The 23,330-nt window shown below is 48.3% G+C and overlaps 1 protein-coding gene across 2 annotated transcripts in view; it reads right to left on the bottom strand.

The window, feature by feature from the left end:
- The window catches only part of IQSEC1 (IQ motif and Sec7 domain ArfGEF 1), a 271,228-nt gene extending 264,351 nt beyond the window's left edge, over positions 1-6,877 (bottom strand). For both annotated transcript variants that reach the window (XM_062500432.1, XM_062500433.1), the window contains exon 1: positions 6,612-6,877. In XM_062500432.1, the coding sequence (XP_062356416.1) occupies positions 6,612-6,877 (266 nt within the window). The remainder of the gene's footprint in view (positions 1-6,611) is intronic.
- Positions 6,878-23,330: the final 16,453 nt, after the last annotated feature.

Here is a 23,330-nt window from a genome sequence, read left to right as displayed (position 1 = left end):
AGGCAGGAGTGCTGGCAGGTACAGCCTAAAAGTATCTGCAGGCTGCAAAACACACACACAAAAAAAGTGCAATTAGCATAATAGAGAGGGTCTGAGTCGGAATGATGGGATCAAATTAGAATAATACAAGTGTGGGTTGCACATCAGGAATTACTTCTGACCTGCAAAATCCACTTACCTAAGCAGCTTCCCACTCACCTCCTTAGTGCCTGGCATGGGATGACCTCCCTGCACCTGCACGCAGGAGCCTGGGGCACAGCACAGCTCCAGAGAGCCAACACTGAACTCACCTGGTACAGGCTGCCTGCTCTGGGGGCAGCTCTCCCCAGACTGGGGTTGGTAACCCCAACTGAGCCATGAACTCCAAGAAAATTCAGAGCCCTGGGATTCTCTGTGGGTCTGCACCACACCAGGGCCACCAAAGTGAGCAGTGTCAAACAAGGGCTGCTCCTCCTGCCCTTAAGGGAGCCCTGGAGGACCCAGAGCCTCGGCACCCACTCTGCACAAACCCTGTGTCTGAAGGCCCCACTCTGGGCATGAGACACTGCACTCAGCTCAGCACCACTGGTCAGCACATGAACAGCCAACTACTTCTGCTGGGTCTAAAAAAAAAACAAATTAAGCTTTTTGAGATGCTACTTGCAAGGAGGATTTAAGAATTTACTACTTCAATGTTAATAATTTAGTCCCCCATCAGTATGCTATAGGAAAACAGCTTGAAATTCCTGGCTCTTTTTCTTCCAGAGCTTCTGTGATCTGCCCTCAAATCAGCTCTTCCTGAAGACACTTCTTTGGCTGTGCTGTATTTTGCTTCAGGTTTTTAAAAAAGCTGCGACTTATTTTTTTGCCAGAACACGCCTTTCCTAAGGACTGAAGAAGACCTGTCTTCCCAAGCAAATAACCAGGGCAAGAAGCTGCAAGGTTCAGAAATGTGCATGTCTGCTCTTCACCTCCTCCCAAAGCTCTGTCACTTGGAGTGGACAAAGCTCAGCAGCCCTCACCCAACAGGAAGCTCAGGTCTTCAGAAGCAACACTGACTTTTAGAATTGACCCCAAAGACTGATGCACCATCCCAAACTTGCCAAGCTCTGAGAAGCCAAGGACAGACAGAGGTGCTGCAGTGAGAGCCTCCTTCCACAGGGGCCACCCTGCTCCTCTCCCTGCTGTGGTTTCTGATAAAAACCAGCAAAGACTGGCACTGCAGACCCAGAGATGCCTTCCCTTGCCCTCCTGGGATGGGGACAGCCAGCAGTGTCCTGCTGTGAACTCCACATGTGTGCGTGCACAGAGCAGCAGCTCCAGGAGTGAGGGCGTGGGGAGAGAGGGGAGGGGATGTTCAGACACACACCTGTAATCACGGCAGCTCAGGTTGGATCACCAGACCCCAGGATCCATGCACATGGCCAGATCTTTTCCAAAAGTGCATCTCTGTTTCCTTGACAGTGAATTCATAAGGAATGCCATCAAAGCACCAAGGAGCACGAAAATGTACTTTGTTCTTAAAGTACAGAACACAACTCCAAAGCTGGGAAGCTCAGAACCTGTGTTCTGTGTCAGCACAATAAAAGGCTTCATCAGAGGAGGATTCCAGATCCAGTGAGTCCTGGTAATTCTTTAGAACTGCTCTGCTCTAAATGGGACATATTGAAGTACTTCAAGTTTTGAAACCATCTTTAAAGCTATTGTGTATTTCTGCTGTTCCCTTTCTGGACCATGTTCTCCCTCCCCCTGTGACATCTCAGGAACTTTACTGAGCCCAGTACTCTGCTCTGTCATCACTGGGGAGTGCTTCTGGCACCCCCCTCTCTGCCCTGCTTTATTGATTATACAGCACACATCCATTTTCAAGTGAATTTGTCTTTATGTTATCATTTAGCTTAACGTTTAGCAGATATGAAGTACAAGAATTTGCCAACATTTCAGAGATCCAAAATAATTTATCTTCTTACACATCCTCACACTATTGATTTCCTGCAGCCTGCCAGCACCACAAATGCCTGTTCTAAGGGATGCTCACCCCTGTGCTGCTAAGACCCCAAGTCACACTAATGACCCCAAAATGAGGGCCTCAAAAGCAAAAGCATTCCCTTCAGTGTGAAACCCTCACTCTTAGGGCTCAGCATTCCAGTTATGAATTGCAAATGAACAGGGATCTTTTAAGTTATTTGAGGGTGCAAGTTTCTGCCCAAAGCTGGAATTACACCATCTCTACCTGCTACATTGCTGACAAGACACACAGCACCCTGTAGGAATAACTTGGGCACCAAGTATGCTTTGCACATGGATGTATTCCTCACGAGCCAGATAAACACAGAGGTGCATCCTCTGGTAAGAACTGCACTGGCACTGCAGACTTGCAGCCACAAACCACACTTCCCCACACAGCTGCTGGGGAAACAGGACCCAACAGCAGCGCTTCATCTCCATCCCTGCTGCCAGGGAGGCACAGAAAACAGAAGCTTGCCTGAGCAGAGCCTACTTTAGCAGATGCTGGGTACCTCCACTTCAGCACAGCAAACAAAAACAAGCTGCTGCTCAAGTGTGGCGCAGGCAGGGAAATGGGATTTACGTCATTTGAACAGTCTGTCTTAGCAAAGAACATCTCTGGAGGGAGGGAGGGAGGGAGGGAGTGGAAAAAAGCCCTGCTGGTCTGTACACTAATGCAATGTGTGGCTGCTGCTGAGGCTGTGTGCAGGGCAGCTCCCAGTGCCAGCAGCGACAGGCCAAGTCACAAGCTCGGCTTATGTAGGGCACAACGCAGCCTTCACATGTGACTGTCACCAGAGCAACAACTTCAGCTACTCCACTGCTCCCAGCCCAGACCCAGAGCATCTCCCAGACACTCTGGGGGTGTCTTACAGCTCCAAACCGGGGCTGGCATGCGCCAGAGAACAAAACCAGCCCTAGATTCATTTGAAAATAAATCAGCCGGGCCAGGTGCAGAATTCAGACCGAGCTGCAAACGACAGCCCCTTCAGACTGTTCTGTCTTAGCAGACAACTCTGCTCTCCCTCCTCCTCCTCCTCAGCCTCTCACCAGGCACTTTCTCCATGGAAGAGCAGCACAGTTTTTAACTTGATGAGGATAAGCACAAACATCCCTCCCTAAACTGCGAGGGGCCCAGTGCTGAATTCTCAGACACACAAAACTATCCTTGTGTAGATGTGAGAAAATGCAGTACATTTGGGTTTGCACCCCAAAAAAAAAAAAAAAAAAAAAAAAAAAAAAAAAAAAAAAAAAAGAAGTGCATTATTGAACTACACTGAGGAGCTGAGCTCTAGAGGCTCTTACTGCTTCTCAAATGTTAAATGAAATGGATTCACTCAAAATTAGTCTCATGAAACTCAGAGTTAAACACCTTAACGAGTTAAACAACTACTGTTACCTTCCTTATGCTGATTCATCACATCTAACAAAGCCTTGTAATCAACTATTCTCAATTCCACCAGTGCATTTTAATGTTGATTTGCTCTCAGCAAATCACTGTAAAATTAGTGAGACTGCCCCCAGACCTTTTCTGGTCTGTCCTTGTAGGATAAGGAGCACACGTACACCTGCTCACCCAGCCCTCTGCTCCTCCCTCCCTTTTTCCATCAGCAGCTGGCACAAAATGAACTTTTTTCCCACTGTGGGATTTCCTGGAAGCACCTAAACCAGATTATTTTTATAACTTTTTATATATTTTTACATACTTACTATTGGACTGAGTTTCTTTCTTCCAGAAGTCTATCTTAGGGCTCATTAACAGTTCCCCTTCTCACAAGCTACAGATTTTCTGCAACTACACCAGCTTTTCCAAATTATTTAAGCAGGCTTCACCTCTATATTCCTTCCTTAGTAAGAACTGAAAATAAGAACCTGTAGGGATTTTGTTGTTTTGGTTGTTATGTTTCTTAACTATCTTTCATTAAGTATAAGACCTAACCATAACCATATTATCTCATGTAACTTTTCCATACTTCCATTTGCAAAAGTGAATCATATCTGGCAATATGGAACCCCAGGGAGGGAGCCACAGCCACCTCACACAGCTGGAGCTGCTGCACGACAGGAGTCTAAGCAGTTTATAAAAATTGTTCAAGTCAAGGCACAAGTCAACTTCTAAAAGCCCTGGTGTATCTGAATGAGAGAAACCCGACTCCCAAGAAAAAGGATTCCATTCTTTTTAGCTCTGAAGTGCCAGAAGAGCAGCGCTCACTGCCCATTTCAGCATCACTGGCACCTGACACTGAGCTCCAGCAATCAAGGGATCCTCACGCCCCACACAAACACCCCCGAGGTGAATGGGACAATTGGGTCTGAGGAAACTGAGCTTCTGAATGTGAAGCTCCAGACCCCTGGAACCTGTAGGCTGGGCTGTCAGGAAGCTGAGGGAACCATGGGACTGGGAGAAGTCTTTAAAGCAAGTGTATTGTTCTCTGTTTCTCAAGCTGGAGACTTCCTCTATCTTTTGTATCCGGCCAGAGAATAAACTGATGCCATAAGTGACTCCTGTTCCTGCTCCTGGATGAGTGTGGGGGCTCAGCATCCCCTGCCACAGCCCCTGGGGAGGGACCCAGCCAGCCAGGCAGGGCCACTTGCAGAGATGAAGGGGCTCCCTCCCTCCCAATTTTGGGGGAGGAGAGGGGACAACAGGACTGCACAGATGAAGGTGGCCCTGAAGCTGTGGCTCCCCAGGCAGGCACGTGGGCCAAGGGCTCGGCCAGATGCACAGGGCTGGCTCCCAGCTTTCCCCACTAAGCCCCCAGGTTATGCCTCAAAGCAATACAACTCTGCCATAAATATCCCAGATTAATTCTGATCCCAGCATCAAATCCACTTAAGAGACTTAAAAGCCTCCGAGTCCCCGGAGCTGCCTGCCCAAGGAGGGCTCTGCAAATGAGTCCTGGGCTGCAGAGAAGAAATATTATCAAACAAGGCAAGCCATTTGTACAATTTTTGGTAATGTCATTTGCAAGAGACAAATGGGACAAGATAGCTGAGTTGACATCTTGTAGTACAAGCACAGCCACAAAAATCCTCGGGTACTGGGCATGGATACACAGGATAGGATTAGTGTAAATATTCCATGTTTTCTGGAAACAGCTCTTTCTCCTTAAGGGATTGATTGATTTATAGATGACACCATGCTCTCCAGTTTATTAAAGGAGCTATTTACTCTCAGAGAGACATCTCTGTTTATAAAAAAGCTGAAGTGATTACCCCAGCATCACAGGGGGAAAAAAAAAACCTTGTTAACACTGACAGCAAGAAGGGCTCTGGGGAGGCAGAGCCACTTCCCTTCCCAGTCTGCTCCCCTGGCCAGGGGCAAGGCTTGGGAACAGGAGCAGGCAAAGTGGACATTGAGTGACCAGCGACCCTTCTGAAGCCTCCCACAGCAGCACTCTGAGAAAACGCTGCTTCGGAGCAGCAGCACCCCGACTGCGAGCACAGCAGCAGCGGCAGCACTTCCACCGTGCCGGCGGGAGCTCCGGCAGCCGGGGCGGCTCCCGGGATATCCCTGCCCGACACCGCTCTCGCACCGAGACGCGGCCGAGCCCGGCGGGGGCTGCCCGAGCTGCTGCTCCGGGCCCCGGCAGCTCCCGACCGGGCCAGCGGTGCCTCCAGCATCCCGGGCATCCCGCGGCCGGAGCACGGCCCGGAGCTCGCCTTCCCGCAGGCGATGCCGCATCCCGTATCCCGCATCCTGCATCCCGTATCCCGCATCCCGGGGGCTGACGGCGACCGGGAGCCGCCGCGTCTGTTTTTGTAAGCCTAAGGAATTCGAGCGCAGCGGATCACAAACAGCCCATTGTGCTGTGTCAAGCAGCGAAGTGGGCTCGTAATCCCATGCATGCTTTTCCCACTCCACTCTGAGAAAGCCAAGCCTCAAATACTTTTCCAGAAGTAAAAACACGCCGGGAAAGCGCCGACCTTAGTTCTCGCTATTCCCGAATCCCCGCTGCTTCGGAACCGCGCAAGTAAGCGGCTTTCCCAGCGCTGGGGAATCGCAGACGATTAATTACAGCTTAGAGAGGCTGGAATAGATGCGGCGGCCGAGAGCGAAGGCGGCCGGAACGGGGCGAGCTGGCGCTGGCCCGGGCCAGCCCGCCGGTGGCGAGCGGCCAATGTTTACTGACCCCTGGCCGGGTCACTTTCGAATGCGGCCGGAGCCAAGGGCCGCTCCTCGGGAGCGCCGCGGGGCATCTCCCGGGGGGAGAGCGGCTCCCCAGGGCTGGGTACCCCCGGTCCCCAGGGCGCTCGGACCGGCAGCGAACACGCTACGGGGAGAAGGGCAGGGCTCGCCGCGCTGCCGCGGCTCTGCCCAGGGCGGCGGTGGCCGCAGGGACAGCCGTGGGCACGGCGGGCGGGGCAGCCGGGGAGCCCCGGCTGGAAACCCTCCGGGACCCCGGCCAGGGAGCGAGTGAGACACGGGCACCCGCACGGGCTGGGAGACAGGCGGGGGTCGCCCCTCCGCACCCCATCGCTGTCCCCCGGGGCACAACCCCGCAGGGAGTCCCGCTGCTTCCAGCTTCGGGCAGCCGAAGGCAGGAGGGGAAAGGGAAGGGAAAGCCCGCTAGGGAAACCCCCTTCGCGAAAACAACGAGCAAAGAAAGGGGGACAGCGCTTACTTCTCGTGCCTGGCGTTCTCCTGGATGGCGCTCAGCACCCCCGGGGGCGCGGGGAGGACGCCCTGCTGGAGCCGGCATGTGGCCAGGTGCCGGTGATGCTCGTCCTGCAGGCAGGCATTTTCGTGGTACAATTTGGCCACTTGCTGCTCCAGCTCGTCTATCCTCCGCTTCTGCTTCTCCAGCAGCTCCTGCTGCGTCTCGATAATCTTGTTCAGCTCCTTCAGGTACTCGGCCGCCTTGCTAGGGTTCTCGGCGGGGCTCTCCATGGCCGCCCCGCACCTCCGCGGCGCGGGGGGGGCAGGCGCCGGCCAGCGCGCTCCGCTGGCAACTTAAGCGAGAGGGGAGGAATAAATAGCCCGGCGGAAAGCGGCGCCCCGCGCGTCCCTCCTAGAGCCGCGGCTGCCCGGGCGGGCGGCGGCCCCGCGCCGCCATTGCTGCCGCTCGGTCCCCGCCGCCCAGCGAGGGCAGGGCCGCCCGGAGAGGCCGGGGGAGCGGGAGCCGCCGCCGGAGCCGCCCGGGCCCCGCCGCGCTGGCGCACGGCGCTGTCCCCGCGCCCGTCCCGCCCTGCCCGCGCCGCAGCCGGGCTCGCCCGTCGCCTGGCAGCGCCCGCGCCCCCGCCGCGCTCGGAGCCGGGCACGGGCAGGGGCGCGGGCCGGGCCCGCCGCTCCCCGCCTCCCCCGCCGCGGCCGCCGCCGCCGGGATGAGCTTAAGTAACGGCGGCCGCTCCTCCGGGGGGCCGGCGGAGGCTCGGCGAGCACCGCATCCCCGGCTCTGCATCCCGTGCCCGCGTCCCATTCCCGCATTGTCGTCCCTGCGTCCCGTTCCCGCATCCCATCGCAGCATCCCGTGCCCGCGCCCCGTTGCCGTGCGGCTCCGGCCCCGTTCCCCGCGGCGGGGAGAGAGCCCCGGGAGAGGTGCGGGAGCGCTCTCGGGAGCGGGGCCCCGGGGCGGCGCGGGGAGCAGCGCGCTGTGCGCGGAGGCGGGCGGGGACCCGGCTTGCGGGACCACAGCTGTGCCCGCCACATCTGGGGAGCGGGGCCCCCGTCGCGGGGGTGGCAGCGGGGGTGGTCCCCCGAGCCGGGCGCCCCAGCAGCTCGCCCCAAGTCGGGCAGCAGAGCCCTCCGCCTCTCCCGTCAGCATCCCTGGCGTTAAAACCTCTGTTGGTGAAACGCTGCTTCCCGCTAAGTCTTCAACAAGCCAAGAAAAGTTGCCGAGGTTTTGCGTCCTGTATCACCCCGAGTGTGTGTTGGGAATGCTTGTGAGAACCGGGTATAGGAAAGGGAAACGGGGAGATACTGCAGGAATAAGATAGGAAGCTGAAGATCTTCTCCTCCCTTCCTCTTTATATCTCCTTTTCTTTTTTTTTTTTCCCCCTCTAGTTTTTCTACATCTTCTCTCCACCTTTCCACTTTCCAAGTTCACAATTAATAGAATTTTCTTAGAGGGGCTGTTCTGCCGTCACTGACGCCCCGACTCTTCGTGGTGGAAACAACTCTTCCTCACCTTTGCCAGGAGCGCGGCCGGTGCCGCAGGGCGAGAGCGAGGGGGCCCCGCTCCCGGCGAGGCTGCGGGCTCCGCATTGTGCCCTCTGTGCCCGGCAGGTTTGGGAACGGAGCTCCCAGGCACAGGCTGCCTGTCCCAGCTTCTCCCTCTCGCAGTCACCAGGGAGAAAAGGGGCGTGAGGGGAGGGTGCAGCCACAGCCAGACCCGTCTGGCAGTTTCCAGGGGCATCCTGGCTTTCGGCAGAAGTTATTGGCAAAAACTGTTACTTTTGCTGACAGTAGTGCAGTGAAGAGCTGTTGTGACTGTCGAGGTGACTGCAGCGTGAAAGACTAATTTCCAGTCCCAGTGGGGATCCTGACTTCACGGACACGTCTTTAGCCACTCTCTGAGGAGACCAAACCTCCTTCCCAGGAACCTGATTAGTATTTTGCATTAGAATTCTTGAAAGTACTTTTCCCCCGAATACTCTCCATTCAGAATGTATTTGCCAAAGTGCAGTTTACTCTGTGTGGAAAGCAATGCTTATCACGGTATTTCACTGAGGCAACCTGCACAGTAGCAGGCAGCCAGAGCATTTGTCAGGGGTTAAATCAATAAATAAAGCAAGTGAACTTGCTTCTTATATGCACGATAAAATGCAAAGTAAGACACTCAAAACTCACGTGCCGACAATAAAGGCTTATTAAGCATTTCACAGCAAGGGCAGTGGAAGCGGAGCAGCACCGCTCCTACAGCGAGGCTCTGTTAGAAGCGCCCCTCGTTTAGGCAGAAATCCCCGAGTTCACGGGACCCGTGAGCGCTGCTGAGGGAGGCAGGAGCCGCGTTAAGGGCGAGTTTCCTGCTCGCTTTGCCGCTGGTAGGGAAAAGCCTCCATTCCCGCAGGGAGAGCCGTGCCTCGCCCCGCTCCCGGCGCTGGGTGAGCTGAGCAGGGGCTGGCGGCTCCTGCTCCGGGCTCTCCTGGTTCGGGAGCGTTTCCTCAGAGGGTCCCAGTAACGACAGCACCATCCTGACCTGCCCGGCTGCTCGTGCTTTCCCACAGGGGACACGGAGCAAGTCAAACCTGATGGGAACCCTCTCCACGGGAAAACATGAATTAGCCGGAAAAATACATTGAACCCTCAGCCATGCCCTGGGGTTGGCACCTGGAGCCTGCGCCGTGCTCCTGGTGTGTTCTGGATGTTGCTGCTGCTCAGCACTGAAAGAGGAAGGAGGACTCTGTGTGTCAGGGATCGTCTCTGCCCCTCCAAAAGCCTGCATGCTCCAGCGGGCTCCGTGAATGAACAGGGAGATGTAAACTTCGAAGATAAGCATATTCATAGAATCGATAATATATTCATTCTCTGTCTGTGAAGACGCAGATTGTGAAAGCAGACCCAGCTTGTTCAGATTTGCTCAGTTAGAAAATTAAGTGACATCAAGCCTAACCTTTTAAAATATGAAAATCACCAAAATAGCATTCTTATTACTTGCTAACATCCTACCTCCGACTGTCCCTTTCCAAAAGCTACACAGCACATGGTTAATTCTTGTCTGGGAAAGTGCCAGGGAAGATTTAAATATGAAAGGGAATGTTGCTCATTCAGTACTTAGGATTCTCTTACTCATTTATTATTGGCAAGAGATAAATCACAGAGAGGTTGGGGCTGGAAGGGACCTCTGGAGGTCATCCAGTCCAACTTCCCTGCTAAAGTACCCCATTACCCTTTGGAAAAACCTTAAGGTGTCTCGAGTTTTGGTGTTTTCTGGCAAATCCATACCCTTCAGAGGATCCTTTCTGAGCGCTCAGAGTCTGGTCCAGACTCAGAGTCACATCCCTGGTGCTCACAGGCTCACGTGCTGTTTGATGCCCACCAGAGATCAGGCACAGTCCTGCTCCTTCAGCCTGCCAGAGCTCGAGGAGGGCTTGGACAAGGCTCTCAGGGGTGCACAGGGTGGGATGGTTTGGGTGTCTGTACAGGGCCAGGGGTTGGCCTGGGTGATCCCTGAGGGTCCCATGCCTGTCCTGTTCTGAGAGCCTGGCCCTTGGACTGGCTGACTAACTTGGGTGGTTTGTCAGAGATAAATTTATTTTATGTGTAGTGGCCGAGCATGAAATATCACTTTCAGAAATGGTTTGGTGTGGCTAATAATGCCATGGGTGAGCAAATAGCTGATTTTTTTTTTTCAAAGGAAGATAAGACCAGGAAAAAGCCTGTGATACATATTTTTCTATGTAAAATTAATTAGGTCAGTGTAATATATAAAAACAGGATCCAGAAGTCATGCAGTGATTTGTGCTCAATCTTAACTCTGCCCTCCACCTCTCTCTTTTAAAATTCTCTTCGAAGCCACTTCTTTCTTGGTTGCATTTCTCTCTTAGTTCCCCCCCACACACACTTAAATCTCTGCCTTACTTCTTGCTTGTGCTGCTGTGTTCAGACACTAAGGAATTTTATCCTGCTATTCAAGTTTATCCTGTTGTTAGAATTTATATGTAGGTCACAGAACTCACAAATGGCTTGGGTTGGAGCCCATCCAGTGCCACCCCTGCTATGGCCAGGGACACCTTCCCCTGTCCCAGGCTGTTCCAACCCCAGTGTCCAACCTGGCCTTGGGCACTGCCAGGGATCCAGGGGCAGCCACAGCTGCTCTGGGCACCCTGTGCCAGGTCCTGCCCACCCTCCCAGCTGGGAATTCCCTTCCAGCATCTCACTCAATGTCTCTCAGTTTTAGATCTGAGCCCCTTTCACACCCCATGTGTGTCCTCTCCTTGTGTCCTGAGGCAGGACAAAAGTTCTGCTTTCATTGTGTGCGCTCACCACACACCCAGCAGTGCCTGCTCCTCTCCAGTGGATCAGCTGGATCATACCAGAAAAACAACATTCTGGGGGGATCATTTCCTGCACTCTTTCCTAGGGGAAAGAAGGAAATAGGAAACCCACTGCTGACCAGGACCATGGCTCCCATAACACCTGTGAGATGAGACCTGACTCTGAGGTATTGAATGAGGAAAAGGAGAAAGCACAGCCATAAGGACCTGAAATCTTTTAGGAACTGTGATGTTTCTGGCTTTTTCCCTCTCCTGGTTAAACATAACACATTTTTAAGACCTGACATCTTATTTCTCTCAACAGTGTTTTCGATTTCTACTTAAAGTCACAAAACTTCCTCATGCCTTTTCCTATCACAAATATTTTTCATTATAATCTCTTGTGAAATATGATCATATTACACTTTTTTCTTAGTCAAATGGACTGTATTTAGACTTGATCTATGTACCTCTACCCCTGTTCCAAAAAGGGAGAATACCTGACCCACGCTCAGGAGCCCTGGCTTGCTCCACTCCACAGTGCTTGTCTGGCTCTGATGGCACTTGGAGAATTTGGCTGTTCTTACCCTGACCAGCTCCTAAAGTATTTGAAATATCCCAAGCTAAGCATGGTAAAATTACAGGCCATATTTTAACGTATCTCCACAAGGCAGTAGAAAGTTCAATTTTAATTTTCTGAGTCCAAGCCAGAGCGGACCAATCATTACTGTTTGTAGGAATTGCCTTTTGATTTATGAAAGGAATGATAAATTGGCTCCTCCAGGTTCTGTAGCTGAATCTGGAGGTTTGCCTGCAAAGTGTGGTCCAGAACTAATCCATCCAAGTATGCAACTTTAACCATTTAAGCCTTCATTCTAATGAGCCTTTCATAAAAGGTTTCCTTTGTGCTTTTGTTGGTTTCTGTGATTTCTGCTTCTCTGTCTTGCTTTGGTAAGTGATATCAGGGAACGTTAGCAGGCAAAACCCAAAATGTTGTCCTCACATAGAGAGTCCTTGGGAAAGGACTGTGTCCTTGTGTCCTGGAAAATAAAAAGCACAGTTAATGTAAGGTATCAAGCAACTCCAACATAAAAGTGATAATTTAACAGGGAAAAATAATAATGACATCAATATATCCTTAATATAAAAGGCACAAATTAGCAAGGAGTACTTTGCTTCTCTGGGGAAGGAGGAAAATTCAGTGCTGGGTTCTAAAGGAATGGGTGTGCTGGTCTCACAGAGCTGACTGCCAGCTGTCCTTGGGGAGTGGGAAGTGGCAGGGTGGCAGTGACACCGAGGGCAGGGCTCACACAGTGCTGGGGACCCAGCTGGTCCTCTGGGCTCTCCAGAGAGAAATCAAACAAGAACAGAACGAATTTTGCTGTGAAAGTGGGAAGTAATTTTATAGAAGGGACTAAATGGAACTTAGGACTCTAATTTAGCAATAAATACAATGAAATTTGGCGTACGGCGTTAATTAAAGAGGTCATTTTATAAATGGTGCAGAAATTTATTTTTTTTGCTTATGCTGAGATCAAAGCCAAACCAGAGTTAGAATCAAGGACACCTTTTATTAATAACACATCATATTTTAAGTTGTGGGATAAACTGTGACTGAAGGAGAAGAATTCCTGCTGTGGTACCAAGTACCTGGGGCAAGAGCAGAAAAATGCCAGAAGAAAGGACTTCCCATCTGATAAAGATGAAAAGCACAGGGACAAAAACCACAACCTTGGCATCGAGGTAGGAAACTGAATACTGAAAGAGAAAAGGAAACAAATAAACCCCTCCCAAAATTACAGCTTCAGAAACTCCCTGAGAGCAAGAAGAAATAACAATGCTAAAACAGCTGATTCCACGTCTCGTCACCACTCCTTGTGGCTCCATGATTTCATTGCAGTGGGCTGCTTTAGTGAGCTTGTAAAGCAACAAAATATCAAATAGCAGCATTTCAGTTGAAAATAAAAACCCAATCCAAAGTTTTCATCAAGTCATTTTTTTTTGATAAAAACTTAATAAGCAAATTTGTTCACGGAAAATTGTCAGAGGCTTTTGTGTGTGTTTTGTTGGGTTTTGTTTTAAAACATCATTTAAATGATTAATTACCTAGGCTGCCAGAGTCAAATTCGCCCACTCTTTTCCATTTTAAGATTTTTTTTCCATTTTGATTCCATGCATTTCCATTCTAATATTTTTTCTGTGCTTTAATTGGTCAGAGTCAGTTTTTCCATGCTTTTCATGTCTCTGCTTAGACTGAATTATCTTGGTAAATTTCAACAAACTCTGCTTTTCAGAATAAGATTATGAGGAAACATGAAAATCAGATCATATTCTGTTTTTTTTTTTTTTAAACAACCATGGGAACAAAAATTAGAGACAGGTCAGACTAAGCAACTGTGATCAAGTACAAAGTCTTCAGAAATACGGATTTATTTTCATAGAATCATAGGATATTTCAGAGAATATCCTCAGCTGGGAGGGATCCACAGGGATCATCCAGTCCTGGCTCTGCACAGACTCCCCAGCAATCCCACCCTGTGCATCCCTGAGAGCCTTGTCCAGGTTTTTTTTACTGCAGGCATTTTAAGCTGGACACCTCCACCAGTGAAAACCAAGGATTTTTATCACTAATTTCTTGTTCTCTTTTCACGTCTGTACCCGGCATGTTGCTTCCAAGAATGCCAGGAACAGAAAGTCACTTGGATGGCACAGTAATATTTTTTACATTAGGAAAATAATCCTGCCCTCCAAGAGAAGTTTAAATTAAAAAAAAAAAAAAAAGATGAGACATCCTGAAAAGTCAGTACCTAATCATAATTCCAGTATGTATCCTGTTCATTCCATCTGAATCAAATGGATAAAATCACAGTTTGAAAGCAGGGCACACCGCACTGTGTATGTCTTTGTCATCAACAAAACTAGGAAAAAAAAAAGTCCTGTTTTACTCACTTCAGATCAAATGCAGCAGCCTTTAAATCCCGCAGACTTGGCTTCCCCCTCGTTTCCTGCACCCAGACTACCTTTTTTTGGATATATTGCTATGGTTTTAAGGGTGATGTGGAGCATTTCACCTGCTTTTTCCAGTTGTGCAGCACCCCCAGGACAGCTGCACTGTCTGCTGACAAGATCAATACACGAAAATAAAACATTTAAACATTTTAGTGTATCATAGCAGGTAGGAAAAGGCAATGTTAATTCAGGCAGTCATTACCTAAAACAGGGCATGAGCAAATAAAGTTGTGCTATGATTAAAGGGGTAGATTTTTGATCCTGTGGTCATTAAGGTATATTTGTACCAGTGCAATTAGAGTAGCCCAGGTTTGCTCTGACTCACTGTATTTCATCAGTCTGCAGCTGCTCAGATTTCCACCATATCCTTTTTTTTCTTGAGAGAAACCAGTAGTAGATCACTCTATGTATAAATATACACGGGTGAAGAGAAGGAGAAATAACATTTCATTTGTACAAAAGGAGGAAAAATCACCCCCCAGCTTTATCGCTGACAACAGCTGAGGGAAATTTAAGTTCTTTCATTTTATTCACAGCAAGGCTTAAAAATAGACCTGCAAATTCAGACTGGAAACTCTTCTATCCTTTTCCAAAAAATAAAAGCACATCACAAAATGGACAAATCAATTCCAATTGCTTCAAAGAAACAGCACTAAACCTCAAGGTGTCTTAGGTAAAGATTCCAAATCAGGAAATGAAAAGCTGAACAAGAAAACACTGAGGTCAGGCAGGCTCAACCTTTCCTTATCCCCTTTTTTATCCCTTCTCTTTCTTGCTGCTGGGAAGCACACAGAGGGGATGAGAGGTGCTGCTGCTGGGCTGGATCATTAGCAACGGTCTGTATTTGCAATTTCCATCTGTATTTACACTTCCAATTTAAAATTTCTGCATTTACAATTCCAAATCTGTATTTACAACTTACGATTTCTGTATTTACAGTTTCAGCCTGGGAGCCTCAGCTCTCCTAGAGCTGAGCTGGGTGTGCAACTGCAGCCTCCCTCCCTTGTGCTGCACTGCCCTGGGAAGCCCCAGAGCCACAGAGCTCTGCTCAGTTTGGGAAGGTTGAAAGGTAACACGGTTATTTCTGTCCAAGCTTAGGTGAGAAAATGTATTTGCCACTTCGTGATTGCCAAATAGTGCCTCTTTTCTGGCCTTGCATAAGCAGGGGCTGTGAAATGCTGTGAGCAGAGGGAGAATCCATCCCCAGGGGATGTTGTCCCTATGGAGTAGGTGGCTTTTGTTGCACATTTCCTGTTTCTATTAAAAACTCGCTATTAAAATGCTCACAAGGACATGGTGCAGTCCCAGCCTCTAGGTGGTTGGTCACACAGAGCTCTTGCTGTGGGTCGAGGTTTCACTTGGGTCAGGACTCCTAAAAAGCATTGATCCAACTCTCTTTAGAGAGCTGAGAGAAATGCAGTGACTTCTGGAAACTTTTTCAGCTGACATGCTAATTAACAAACAAACAAATAAATAAATGGTACTTTGCTTTTGGAAGCTTTGGGGTTCTCTCAAGAGGAGGCTCTATCACAGCCTGAAAGTTTGTCACAGGCAATGACAAAGCAGTGTGGCAGCAAAGTGCTCAGTGAACATTTTGTGGGGGATTACAGACTGGCAGAGGGAGCAGCTTTTCTAAGACAAAGGATCTTCCAGAACTGATCCTGTCAATGTGTAGCTGCAGGCAAAAGCAACTTGATTCACTCTAAAGATGAATTGGAATTCTACTCCAAAGGAAAAGTGAAAAGGGAAAATGCTGCTGCTGCTGCAAAGAAGGGATGGAGATGTAAGTTCTGGAAATGCAGTACAGAAAGAAGGAGCTCCATTTTTCATAAATCTCTTTGTGCATGTTGCTTTGTCAAAATTAATCTGGGTCGTTTATCCAGAGGAGAATAATGATCTGAACCAGCCCTGAGAGCAGCCAAGTGTTAATCAGCTGTTCAGAGGTTTCCCCTTGGGCAGGCTCTTGGAACTCATGGAGAAACTCCATATCAAACAAATCCTTAGTACTAATGACAAGTTTATTCCCAGTCCCTTGGCAGGGACTGAGGTTTCAGACTTGTTAAAAACATGGAATGGGCTAACTGGGAGGCGGTGACAAACTGCTGAGGGCTCTCCTGAGCCCCGGCTCTCCGAGGGAACTTGCTCCAGGAGATTTCCCAAGGAACAGCAATCCCATAAGTGAGATAAATGCCGTGCTCGGGCTCCTCAGCTGCCGGGCTTGGTGAGGTTTGTGCTGCCCTGGAGCCTTGGAGGGCACCCCTGAGAGGCCACACATGATGGAAGGAGAGCACAGAAATGCAGGGTCCGGGTGTCACTGAGCATCCTTGGCACTGTCCTCCCTCCAAGTCAGGCAGAAGCTGTGAAAGTTTGCAAAACCCACGGCAGCAAAGGTTTATAAGGACCCAGGTATCAGGGAAGAAGGAAATGGTATCCACCTGTGTTTTCATCCAGGACCAAACCCCAGCACAATCTGCAGGATCTGACCCGTGGGAGATCCCTTTCTCCCTCCTCGTGTTTGTGACACTCCAGGGCTCAACCCCAAAGGGAGGACTTGGATTGAAGAAGTGTCTTAGCTTTTAAAATCTCTGCCCCACTCTTCTGAATGGGAATTGATTCCATTTTCTTCAGAAGAGTTTAGCTCCTCAACCTGCTCAAGACACCTTATTTCTCTGTATTGACAACAAAGTGAATTTCTATCTTCAGAAATGCCTTCTTAGCAGAGAAGATGCAGTTTAAAGTGTGTGATAAATCTGATCCATCCCCACATAGAAAAGCTGAGCCTAATCCCCATAATCAAGCCTTTTATTGTACTGACCTCTGTATTCCATTGCCCCATGTAATCAAGAAGTATCCTCTGTATCTAGAATTAATTCATGTGAGTAGCTCTTTACTGAAGCACACAAGTGGCACTAATCAAATACTTTGGGGTGAGTGATCTTGAAACCCATCTTTGAGGAATTCTGTGGCAGGGCTGGGAACTGGGAACTTGGTTTTGCCTGTCAGTGATCCTGCATTTAAAAGTCTCTCACTGCCTTTACTTGCTGGGTTACTACAGGAGAAAGATGCATTATTAATGTTTGGCTCTGCCTTTCACCTGAAAAAGATATTTTCCGAAAAGGAATGTAAAGAGAAGATCTCATAACTGTGTTTGTATTACTGAGATCTGTTGAGGAACATAGTTCTGCCATTACTTCAATGTGTGGCCTGGAAAGACTCTTTCACATTGCAAAAAAATTCCCTTTGCAGCTACATTTTCTCAAACACTGGCTGTCAAAAAGTCATCCTTGTGTCATTTCTGTGTTTGATGCTGGCTATAAGTTGACACTTGAAATAGATCTCGAGGAATTTCTGATGCAGAATGACATAAATGCATCCTTGGGAACAAAAAGGGCTTTCAAAAAGGTGTAGCTATGACTGCGAGCAGGTTTCAACTCATTCCTTTCTGGCTTCTGTTATTGTCTGTAGGTTTTTTTCTCCTTTAATCTCCCAGGATTTTTGCCACTGCCTTCACCACACTTGCTACAAGGGCAAGCGTGGAGCGTTTACCCAAAACAAACAGGCTCCAAAGCAAAAGCAGAGCTCAGGAAATCACACAGGCCTTTGCTTGGGTGTTCGTTCCCATTTCAGAGAGCTCCTGACAAAAAGGGATATGTCTCTCTCATATTCAAACTCAGAAGTGAAGCAGATAAAACCTTCATTCCGCTTGCTGCAACCACAGCTGTAACCTGACAAGGGATTTTTTCTTCTCCATTATATTTTCTTTTCCTTTCTTTCCTCCCCTCTCCCTCCTCCTTCTTCCCTTCCTCCTTTCCTATCTCCCCTTTTCTCTCCCCCCCTTTTTTTTTAATTTTTAATTTTCCCTTTTATTTTGCGTCAGAAAGATGCTGAGATGCTGATTCTTCCTCAAGGTTGCATTTCAGAGCAGTTACAGAATCCTATGAACTCAAGGTCAGCAAAACTAATTCAGACACTCTGCTCCTCATCTTGCTCTGTTTGGTGCAAAATTAGGAAGAATTCTTGACGAGGTCTGCACATCCACAGCATTCCTCCTCAGCTGATGACAGGGAATGTGCTGCTTGGTGAAACACTGCATATCAGCCCTCACAGAATCCAAGTGGCAAAGAAAGCAGGCCCTTGTTATGCAAAATCCTTGTTTGTAAACAGTGTTCCACCTTCAAATTGATTTTAATGCTTTGCCTTGGAGAGCTCCTGCACTGATTTTCCCAACAAAATCCACGACAAGGGCCATCTGGTGGCAGCAGCACATTGAATCTGCACGAAACCTGCTAGGGCAGGATCCAGAGGTAAATTTCTAGCAGAATACAAAGGGATCCAACCCTGCATTTCTCTTAAGGAGGTATGTGCTATAACACACTCTAGGTCGGAAAAATTCCCACAAACTTGGAGGGAAAATATAACTTGTTCCATGGCTGTTGTCCCATGATAAATGTCAGTACAGATATTAAAATGGAATAATTTTCTATTTTCTGTTAAAAATTAAAATAGTTTCCCTTCTTGTCCCTATTCCTGAGCTGTCCCCATTCAGGGATTTTTGCTAATGCATTCTTCAATGCCTTCTGGTAGGGAGAAACATATTTGCCTTACTAAAGGGAAAACACCCAGGACTGCATTGCACTGGTCAGTGCTGTAAAGGGGGGTCATTTGTTACCCACAGCTTATTACAGATATCCCAAACCTTCAGGTTTTGGAGCCAAGACTTTAATAAATTTCATTCTTGAACCATCATTACTATTACAGTTATGTAAAGGTGAAAAATCCTCTGGGACAACTATTTGACATTCAGCTCCTCAAGGTAAATTTAAGACTTTTTTCCCTGGAGATGTTTTCCTGGGGTATTTTGGCCTGTGTCTCTGTATATCTGTCACCAGATTTTCCTGCAGTGATGTAAATTTGGGGAGGTACCACTGAGTTGGATCTCAGACACAAGTTCCACACTCTTCTTAGTGCTTGAGGAGGTGCTCAGGCTGGGCAGACAGATGCTGGCAGCCTTTTATCTGGAAACAAATCCTTTCAGGAGGAGAGCACTGAATAACCAGGCAGATTTGCTTTTCCCCTTGTCTCTGGATGTCAGTTCTTGAGGCAGAGCTGCTGACCAAGGAGCAGAGTTGGGTGTTGGGTTACAGCTCTCCAAAGGGGTTGCCTCAGCCCTGTGAAAGCTCCATTGATACCCAAACACCCCTAAAATCATCCCAGCAAAGCACTTGGGGTCACTAAATAACGCCCCACTAACGATAACCTCATTCTGGATTGAAAGCATCCTATTCTAGCTGGAAGCATTTCGGTCTGCAGAGCCAGCATTCAGCGTGGTTCCTCAAGCAGCTTTTTCTCAGGCAGAGTGGCTGCTGATGTCACACCCAGCTGTGTCACCTGCCCTGTGTCTGTCCCCACACTGCACAGGGGTGACAGCCATGGGCCTGGTCCTCTCAGGCCTCCCGAGTTCCCAGGGCTGACTCAACACGTGCGGCTGCTGTGCCACACCAGAGACTCATCCCACCCCACCAATTTGGCACTGGGGGAACCAGGGGACCCCTTCCAGCCGTTTCCATCTTGGGATTCTGTTCCCAGCTGCTCAGGACAAGGTGAGGTTTTCTCCCAGTCTGTCAGCTGTGTGCCTGATCCCATCCCTAGGTGATACAAACTCCCAACTTTCCTCACCGTGGTACAAAGCAAAAGTGGCTCAGAACATCAAAGGAAATAGAAGTGACCTCCAGCATTTAGTGGAGAATTGAAGGTGCAAACTATTTCTCAGTTTTTATGGATCCGAAAGAACCAAAAAAGGATGATCGTGGACAAGTGTGATGTAAAGGATAAAAACCAGTGTATGCAAAGGATCGGAAACCCATCCTAAATAAAGCCTCTTTCAGTTGCTGAAACAACAGCAAGGGATGAAGTCATCCCTTGACGCTTCAACAAGTGCCTGTTGTGTTGCTCTGTGAATCACCCTGGCAGTGCAGGAACCTGTTATTTGCACATGCAGAATGTCCAAGTTCAGTGCAGCAAGAAGCGAGAGGGAGGAGAGCACACGGAGCTGAATCGCTCACGGACATAAATGCCAGCAGGTCCTGGCAAGTGCAGAGAGCCTGATCAACAACCCCACAGCAGGGCTGGGGCTGACGAGGGTCTCCTTGTGGGGTACCTGCTACAGAAAACATCCCTGAGCCCTCTTGGCTCAGCTCCTGCCCCTGGGACCCTGACAGAGCCATCAGGCTGCTCCAAGGGCAACGTCCTACTGCTGGAAACGTGCCTGGGACAGGGAGGGAGCAGGGAGGTGGTGCTGGAATCCATCCCAATCCTGCTCCTGCACTCACCCAGCCTTGGCTACAGCTTCCCCCACTCAAATCCCAGTCATGGAAGCCAGAGAAGGACCTCCAAGATCACCAGGACCAACCTTTGACCGCTTATCTCTGCACCTACTAAATCACACCGTGAAGTGCCACGTCCACCTGCTGGTGGGTTTGGCCCATTCCCATAATGAGGTAAAGCCATCATTTATGTGCAGCCTTGTGCTGATTTTCCGAGCTGAGAAAGTCATAATGCTGCTGGAAGTACAGGATTTGCACAGCACTGATGAGGATGCCTGTGGACAATGAGCACCAGTGCTAATACTGGGGGATAGAGCAGGGGGCTGAAATCCAGGGAAAAGAACAAGGTATAAGGATTAGGACAACACAAGGAAATTCCAGCATATGCCACTGAGGCTTAAGTTTTTGAAAATTTGAAAGTTTTGAAAGATTTCCCTAGGTGAGTGTTGGAGCCCAGAAATCTGGAATTTTTGGTGCTTTCTGGCACTGACCCCCCGGAGAGCCCTGCTTTTGACCTGAGGCCTTGGAGAAGGCTTCCAAATTTGAGTGATGGAGTTAAAGTCACAGGTGTGTAGTTAAATAGAAGTGTGTCATTTCACATGGTGAAGGGTTTGGAATTTGAGGTTTTTAGAATGTAGTAATAGGTATGGGATAAGATGGAGGATTTTGGGTGGTGTCTCAGTGCTCATCTTCCTTCTTCTTCATGGTTTCAGGTAGTAGTTACTGGTTGGTCAGTCAGTGTCACACTGAGGGCCACAGGAATTTACTTATTGGGTTAAAAATATAAATAATATAGATGTTAATTCTCTATTAGACTGTTTAGCTTTAAGAGACCTTGTAGCAGCTGGATCTGTCTCAGTTTTAGCCGGTAGCTAGAAGTGTTGCTGAACTTTCTGTACTTTAGGTAAGATTTAACAAACAACCAAACCCAAACACGAGAAAACCCATTTCCTCCGTGTCTTTTAATCCTGACTCTGAGCGAAGACAGAAGAGACCCCACACAAACCATTAATTAAGTGGTGCAAAACACCACTCTGTTACAGGTGAGAATCCTGACATCCTATGAGATCACTGAGCCATTGAACTGTTCCTGTGGAGAGAGCTTTCCTTGGCTGCAGCACCTCCAGCTGCCACTCCTGACACCTGAGAGCAGGGGAGCCCTGTCCTGCACCCTGAGCACAGAGCCCACGTGTGCAGCTCTTCCCAGCTCTGCTGTGCTGTTGGCAGGGTCACATCAATTACCTCCAGACCGAATCCCTGGGAGTGCTTGGAGCAGCAGCAGAGCTGTTGGAGCAGAGTTTAACAGCCCCAGCTGTTGTGGTACCTCCCCAGCACTGATTAAAGGCTCAGGACTTCCCCTTCTGCTGCCTCTGCTTGTCCTCAGCAGCAGAGAATCTCCAAGCCCTGCCAGAAGAGCACTGACCTTTTCTGGGATGGAACTGCTGGTTTTTAACGTGGTATTTTGGCCGTGTCCCTGCTGATCCTGGGAAGAATCGCTGATCCTGTCATGCAGGAGCTGCTTCAGGACACACACACACTTCAGCAGGGCTAAAACAATAAATTATTGGGCTTCATAAGCTGTCTTTCAGCTAAGAGGCCTCAGTTCTGCTATAAATAGTTCCACAGCTGCCCCAGTATCTGCTGTATGCATGCGCTGCTATACCCATAGTAATTCCAACAGGTTGAAAATCACCTTTTAATTCTTAAAGTCATCCCTATAGGAGCTCTCACACCTTTTTAAAAGCATGAAACGTGGCTTTTTGCAGAATAGTTCTTCTACATGTTGTAAGCAGTAAATGTTTTAGGGTGGGAGTCTAATATTTATGTGTTTTATTAGGGGAAAATATAAGATTCTGAAAGTCATTAAATTTTCTATGTATGATATGTATGAATAATTTGGCCTAACTCACCACAGTCACATATGCAATCACAGGAAATGAATTTGTTGTATTGTGCAGTTTGACACAGTAAGGTAAAAAATATTTCCACCTGAGCAGCAATTCTTAGAATTTCAACAAAGCAGTAAATCTTAAACAATTTGTTTTTTTTTCAGTGGATGTTTTCAAGGGCTCCATTGTGGCAGGAATTGCTAATGTTACGAATCGATGTGCGCTAACATTACTCATGCAATGTGCTTCTTTAAACATAATTTAACATAATGGAAATCTCCTAGAAAGGTAGATATTAATTTTCAAAAAAATCTGATCATCCATTTAAATTAAATGCACACCAGTTCATTCCTCAACACATAATGCAAACTTCTTTTTGGAAGACAGATGTCATAATTTACACAGTGCAGAGATCCTCAGCTAATGTAACACCTCTGTTTCAGGCAGCAGTAAAACTGTCTTAATTAAGGAAACGCCAACAGATTAAAATGTTCTCATGGTTCATAAAATATTTTAGAGAGTGTCTTGGCAGCATTAGTACAAACGTTGTGAAGCCTGGTGTGTTTGAAGCTTATGCTCTGCACTTAAATTTAAAGAAAAAAAGATGCTGTGAACCATGGAAAAAGATGTCAATGTCCCATTTCTATTGCCATATGTTGATATACGTAGTTATTTTGATTATTTAGTGGCCACAGAGTGGGTCCCTATATGGCCACATCTCCGGGTCATCACTGAGTTTCTGCTGTGCTCTTACATCTCCAGGTAAGTTCCAGCCACTGAAAGAGCAACAGCAAAAATCCATCTAAAGGGAAGGACGACACTGGAAGATAAAAGGAGCTGAGGGAGGGCTAGGTGAAAGCAAGAAAAATTTAGTATAAGAAGGAAAAATTTTCCTTCAGTTCAGAGTGCAAACGGTGCACAGATAATGAATGAGGGGTTTGCAGGAGATGAATCCACAGCACAGCACCTGACCTGACTGTAAATAATATATATTCACGTGGTCCAAACTGATTTCATTTAAGCCACAGCTGGTAGCAAAAAATCTACATAACTGGGGGCTGTTGCAATCAGCACTGAAGTTTTGAGTGAGCAAATCAATTAATTATGCATCGATTTTCCCAGGCATGTTTGTTCCAGTAGTGCACAACTGCAGGTTTGGCTCTGGAGTGCTGAAACATCTGTTGAATATTTACATCCAGCTCCTGAA

This window comes from Cinclus cinclus, chromosome 12 (genome assembly GCF_963662255.1).
Source record: "Cinclus cinclus chromosome 12, bCinCin1.1, whole genome shotgun sequence".
NCBI lineage: Eukaryota > Metazoa > Chordata > Aves > Passeriformes > Cinclidae > Cinclus > Cinclus cinclus.
The sequence above is the reverse complement of the archived record's forward strand: the minus strand, read 5'-3'. Positions and strand labels throughout refer to the sequence as shown.